The sequence below is a fragment of the Crocodylus porosus genome, unplaced genomic scaffold, assembly GCF_001723895.1.
Source record: "Crocodylus porosus isolate Cpor-Errol unplaced genomic scaffold, CroPor_comp1, whole genome shotgun sequence".
NCBI classification, from domain to species: Eukaryota; Metazoa; Chordata; order Crocodylia; family Crocodylidae; genus Crocodylus; species Crocodylus porosus.
In genome coordinates, this window is record NW_017728930.1 from 263,133 (window position 1) to 269,035 (window position 5,903).

The window sequence follows — 5,903 nt, forward strand, 5'->3', positions numbered from 1 at the left end:
CACGGTGAGTTTGTGACATTTGGGGGACTTCTGAGAAACTGCTGATGCTGCAGGGAGCCCCGTCTCCCCCGCAGCACATCACTTTGATACTCCACTGCCACGTAGCAGGAGTCCTTTTCACCTGTGCAAAGTGAGTGCACGTGCGTCCTGGCCAGAGGGACCGTGTCTCGCCCCTGGCACATGCACACACCACAGCCACCACTTTCCTGGTCCCTGCTGCTGGCAGGTCCTCGCAGGACGCTCTCCACACACCACGTTCGCACGAATGTCGTTCAGCTGCTGCTCGACAGCACTGTGCCCCTTTGAAGGAGAAAAGGTGCTTGGGCTGCTCCTGTTCCCCAGGCATGATTTGGAAATGATCTTTCCCATGTGTGTTTTACAAGCTCCAGTTTGTGTGTCTTCCAGCAGGAGCATCCCAGCCCCCTGAAGGGGAACCCTCAGCTGTCTAGTGAGAAAGAAAAGCACCTGCATGAATGCCTAAATAAATAACCTTTATAGATTTATAAATTAAATACAATAAATAACAGTTCTTTGTACAAACCAGGCAACACATTTCACATGGGCAGCGGCACGCAGCTCTCCTGGAAGTGCCATCCCCATGCCCATAGCAACACGCGACAGCTGCATGGCCCTTCGCAGGCGTCTCAGCCCGGTGCCGGAGCAGGGAGAGGACACACGGGGCAAGGCCTGGCGGGTGCTGTGCCCGAGCAGCTCCGCTCACCTCCGGCAGGCCCCATTCCCAGCGGGAGCGGGGGCAGCATTTGGGCTCGTGTGGTTCTGGGCTCAGTGCTTCAGTTTTGGTGCGTGAGCTCCTGGCGGGGCCGGGGCTAGCTCCTCCTCGGCAAACACTGTTGCTGGCCATCGTAGGTGTGACCCCCCTCTTCTACGCTCAGCTCTCGTCACTGAAGCAGAGCCATGGGGCTGAGGCCAGGGGCTGCGCCCCGTTCCCCAGACAGGCTCCCTGGACTCTCGCTACGTCAGGTCATGGGGCGAGAGCAGCAATCTAGCCACTTCAGTCTTGTGCGTGGGCTTCTTGTTTCGGTTTGATGCTGCGCAGCTGCTCCGTGACCACAGCTCCCCCCAACCCTTCTGGAAAGCAGCCATATACAGATCATACTCATGACGCAGGGCTGGTGGGGAGAGCGCATCCGGTTTCTGTACTGGGAGCATGGTGCTCTCGAGAGCCAGGCCCTCCCAGGGGCTTTCCATGCCTCTGCACTGGAGTCCCAGGAAAAGCGGAGGAACTTCCTTCTGCAAACGCACCCCCTCGGGCGTCCGGCACTCGGAGCGCCACGTCACGGGGCCTAATGCCTGTGCCTGGGCAGTGGCAGGCTGTTCGCGATATGACCCTGGCATGGACCTGGGCGCGTAGCCATGGGACAGCCCCCAGAGGAAGCCTCCCCGCGGGATGACTCGTGCCCCAAGAGCACTGTCGGGTGCAGTGCTTCCCAAGCAGGCCCCTGCAGCTCCAGCCAGCCCCAGGGCAGCGAGGGGCAGGGAGCAGGGACCTGTCCTCTGGGACGATGGCCTGGCAGGGGCCCTGTGTCCACACACACACTTCCCTGGGCGTAGCAATGTTCTCTGCACGGCTGCGAGGGGCCCGGGAAGCTGCCTTTGGGCATCTCAGCTCTGAGGGCCCTGGGCCAGCAGCCCTGCGGTTGGCAGCCCTTGCAGGGATGAGGCTGCCACCTGGACCTGCTGCAGTCCCGACACGTCAATCAGGACACTTGCAAACATTCAGGTGTCGGCCACAGTTTATGGCAGCAGCTGGCCTGGTGGGCAGGGCAGGGCGAAGTAGTGTGGAGTTGTCGGACCGAGAGCTGGTCGGGCTCAGAGGCGGCTGTCCTTGCACTCCGCGTCCAGCAAGCTCAGCGGCTCGATGTCCAGGCTCAGCCACTCGCTGGAGTTCAGGCTGGAGATGAGGGGCAGGGCACCCAGCTGCCCAGTGTCAAAGATGCCCAGGGGAAATGGTGCCTTCGGCAGGTCCGGGAAGAGCTTCATCACTGGGGAGGGCGCCGGTACCCCGGAGCTGGGCAGGTCCCAGGCTCTGGAGTCAAACCTGTTCAGCAAGCTCAGAGGTGCCTGCTGCTGAGCGAGGGCCTGGTCCCCCAGGGCAATGGCCATGCTGGAGCTGCTGCAGGGAAGCTCGGGTGAGGCCTGTTTCAAATAGCCCTTGGCAGCGACGGGCTCAGAGCCCACGTCTGGGGTGCCCTCCACCTTGCCAGCGCTCCAGGCAGGCCCGGCACCGTCCAGGATCAGCTGCGCCTCCACCTGGCCCTTGGACTGCTGCAGGTACCCCCGGAACGGCACGTGCTCCCTCTCCCCCGCGCCGGCAGCGGGGGCACGACCCAGTGCCCCGGGGCGCGGCACGTCCCCTTCCTCCACCAGCTCATAGTCCTTCTGGCTGGGGGGGCGCTTTGCCAGGCTTATGCCACTGTCATCGCCCTGTGGCAGCTGCCTCTGGTAGCCCTGGCTCCCCGAGCCGGGCGGCTGGCTCAGGTCGGAGGAGGAGACTTGCAGGCAGATGCCGCTGTCCGTGCTGCTGCAGCTGCAGTCGTCCGTGGGCAGGGCACAACCCTCCAGCAGGCGCTCTTGGTCTCCGTGCACCGTGCAGTCCTCGTCGAGCACCGGCGGTGCCAGCTCGGAGCCGCTGTCGAGGCGGGCGCGCTGCGCGGTGTCCTTGGGGCACATGGACAGGGACCGGACAGAGCTCACGTCCGTGCCCCCGCCAGAGAAGTGCTCCTGCTCTGCCCACAGGGTGCTCTGCTTGATGAGGGATTTCTGCGAGGGCAGGGAAAAGCGGGACGACGAGTTAGCCTCGTTCTGCTCCTTGCCCCCATCCTCTGCCTCCCAGGAATCCCTTGGCTTTTGTTCCAGCCCTCCCTGCCACCGCCCCAACCCCGGCATGGCCAGCTGGGCATGGCATGCAGCTCATGGAGCCACGGGGCCACTTTCTGTCGCCAGGTCTCTTTGGTAGGTGCTGGACACCGAGCCTGCCCGCGGCCTAGAGCAGGGGGCCAGGCGTGCCCAGGGCCAGGCGTGCCTGGGACCTTGTTGGCAGCTGAGGTCTGAGACTGCTTCCAAGACAGGGTGGGATGGCAGACCCCGACCCGCAAAGGGCCCCAGTCACAGCCACGAGATCCAGCTTGTGTCCGTTGGCTTACCAACACAGCCGGCGTCCTCATGGGCCTCCTTATGTACATGCAGACGAAGAGCGTCCCCAGGAGGAGCAGGGCTGTGAGGATGAACAGGGTGATGCCCACGATGGTGGAGATCAGCTCCATTTTCTCTGGAAAGGGGCAGTTTGCCAGGGTCAGGTTGCGGGCGCAGGTGGGCTCGGGGCTCCGCGCATGTGCCACATGGCCGGGCACCCGGCCTCCCCCTTTCCCCGGGGCTGGACAGCCCGTGGGGCCTGTAGCACGGCCAGGAGCGGCCCCCCTGCAGCGGGAGGGGAGCACGGAGGGGCTCTGGCTCTCCCCCCCCGGCCGGCGTGACCTAGCACCCATGCTCAGAGCGCTTCACGTGTGACACTTCCTGGGGCCTCAGCTCCTGGGGGAGCGTCTGCGTGCGGTGAAGGTGTGTGCATGTGACAGGACATCCTGCGTGAGCGTGTTGGAAGAGGTGTGGGGGGAGGATGTCTGTGCCTGCTTGCATGTGCACACATGAGCACTGGCGTGATGGAGAGAGCCGGAGCGCTTCTTACTGCACCCGGCCCAGGGGCCTTGCTCCCCTCAGCCCTGCAGCCTGTTCTCCCGGGGGCCGGGCCCTCCTCCCAGCTGTAGCCCCACGGTGCTGCATGTGCCGCGGGAGGCAGCAGGACAGCGGCGACAGCCCCCTGGTTCGGAGGGTGGGTCTGCCCCGGTCCCAGCCTCTGGCGGGCAGCCCCCGTGCCCACTGCGCCCAGTCCGTGCCCTGCGGGAGTGCAGGACCCGGCTGTGGCACAGCCAAAACGAGGGGCTGAGCTCTGATGCCTCAGCTGGCGTGCCCCGCCCCACAGCCCTTCCCCTTACCATCCTTGACGGGGATGGAGACACACTTCTCTTCAGTCCATATCCCGGGGTTCGGCCTGGAGATGATGCGCGGCTGCAAGCGCACGCAGTACTGCTCGCCCCAGGAGAGGTCGGAGATGACGATCGTCTCGCTGGAGTGCACGTACCGGACCTGAGCAGGGCACAGGGAGGCTGTTATCTGGGCGGGCTGCTTCCCAGGCCTGCTCTGACTATTGAGGTTGTTCCCGGGCGGCAGGCCCGTGGCACCGGGTCCCTGCCCTCTTCCGGGAGCACCCGAGGTGCGACCAAACTGCCGCGGGCTTTAGCTCTGGGCTGCGGCTGCCCGGGGATGCCAGCCCGCCTGCGTGCATGGTCCAGCTAACAAAGCCAGTCGAGTTTAGGGGGCGATGGCAGGGGCTCGCTTGTGGAGCAGACCTCGCCCTGCTCACCTGCTCGTGGTCTGAGGTCCTGTTGACGAGCACAAGGTACTGTCTGCTGTGCTTGTACAACTCCGCGAACGAGACGGTCACATTGCCCACATGCAGGGGCAGCTGCACGCTCACGTGGATGTTGTTGCCCATCACCGACAGATGAACCCCGGGGAGGCGCAGAGTCGCTGCAAACGAGAGGCCGTGTGAGAGCAGCTTTGCTCTGTGACCGCCGGAGGCCTGTCCCGGGGAGCCTCCCCCAGCCCCACGGCCCTCCGAGCTCTGCAGCAGGGGCCCTGGGGCTTTGCCTCTTGCTACCTCCCACGCCGGGGCAGGGCCTGAGCTGCCCCATCCCACCGAACCACGGCACGGGACTCCTCCCGAGGCTGACGGGCACGGCCGAGGCAGCTCCGTGCCTCGGGGGCTTGGTGCCCAGAGAGGAGGGTGAGGGGAGCGCCCCGTTACCTTCTCTTGGGGAGAAAGCATTCGTCCGGTTCCATGCCGAGGTGCGGTTTCCAGAGACGGCCCTGACCCGGGCGTAGTAGCGCTTGGTGGGCTCCAAGGTCTCGTTGGTGAGGTCGCAGGAGAGCTCAGAGATCACGCGACACTTCGGGGCAGGCATCCAGTTCCCAGACCCGTACCTGCGGACACAGCGTGCTTCCTCAGCACGGGGCCGCGGGGCGGGAGGGCCGTCCATGGGCCGAGCCGCCTGGTCAACGCCAGCAGAGCCTGGGCACCAGGGCCTGGCACGCGGGGTACTTACAGCCTGTATTCCACGCTGTACAGGGCGTCGCGGGGCGTGTCCTCCGCGGGCTCCCAGTGCACCACGTGCTGCAGGGTCTGTGCCACGAATCGCACCTGGGTCGGGGCTGCCAGCGGCTGGGCTGCGGGGAGGACCAGACCGCGCGGTGAGGGGAGGCTGGCGGTCCGGGCCAGGCCCAGGCAAGGCTGGCGTGACTGTGAGGCGGGGAAGTTCCCCTCGGGGGGAGGCCAGCAGTGACCTTTGCCAACCCTGTGCCTGGGGAAGGCCAGGGGAGAGCCAGGGAAGTTCTCCCTGCTGCGGGTGCACGCTCCTTGCTGGGGCTGGGCAGGGGGGTCGCTGCCCGGAGCTGGCAGCAGCTGTGCCCCTCAGCGCCCCGTGGCTCGGCTGGACGTGCCACCCCCGTGCCTGCCAGCTGACGGCTTTCCCCGCCCCGGCTCTCCTGCGGCCCCCGGCCCCCTGCCCCTTCCACATCCTTGGGCGCCACGTCCAGTGTGCAGGGCCCGCGTCCTTGGCAGGAGTCCCCGGGGGAGCCGCGGGACCTGGCTCCCTGTCCTGTCCTGTCCTGCCACTGCCTGCCTGCATGTCCCTGGGCAAGCTCCAGCTCCCGAGGCTGCGGCGGGCGACGCGCTGAAGGAGTTGCCTGTTGGTCTCCCTAAGCTCACTGCTGCCAGGGAAACTCGTAAGTCCCCCGCTGAGGAGGCTTCCCTGCCCGGCGCGGCGCGG

General features: G+C 65.9%; 1 protein-coding gene across 1 annotated transcript in view; it reads right to left on the reverse strand.

The window, feature by feature from the left end:
- Positions 1-476: 476 nt before the first annotated feature.
- IL10RA (interleukin 10 receptor subunit alpha) overlaps positions 477-5,903 on the reverse strand; it is a 14,269-nt gene continuing 8,842 nt past the window's right edge. The window contains exons 2-7 of the mRNA XM_019543117.1: positions 5,181-5,500; positions 4,883-5,058; positions 4,439-4,605; positions 4,011-4,161; positions 3,165-3,289; positions 477-2,781 (exon numbers count right to left, since the gene is read on the reverse strand). Of these exons, the coding sequence (XP_019398662.1) occupies positions 1,831-2,781; positions 3,165-3,289; positions 4,011-4,161; positions 4,439-4,605; positions 4,883-5,058; positions 5,181-5,500 (1,890 nt within the window). The 3' untranslated portion in view covers positions 477-1,830. The remainder of the gene's footprint in view (positions 2,782-3,164; positions 3,290-4,010; positions 4,162-4,438; positions 4,606-4,882; positions 5,059-5,180; positions 5,501-5,903) is intronic.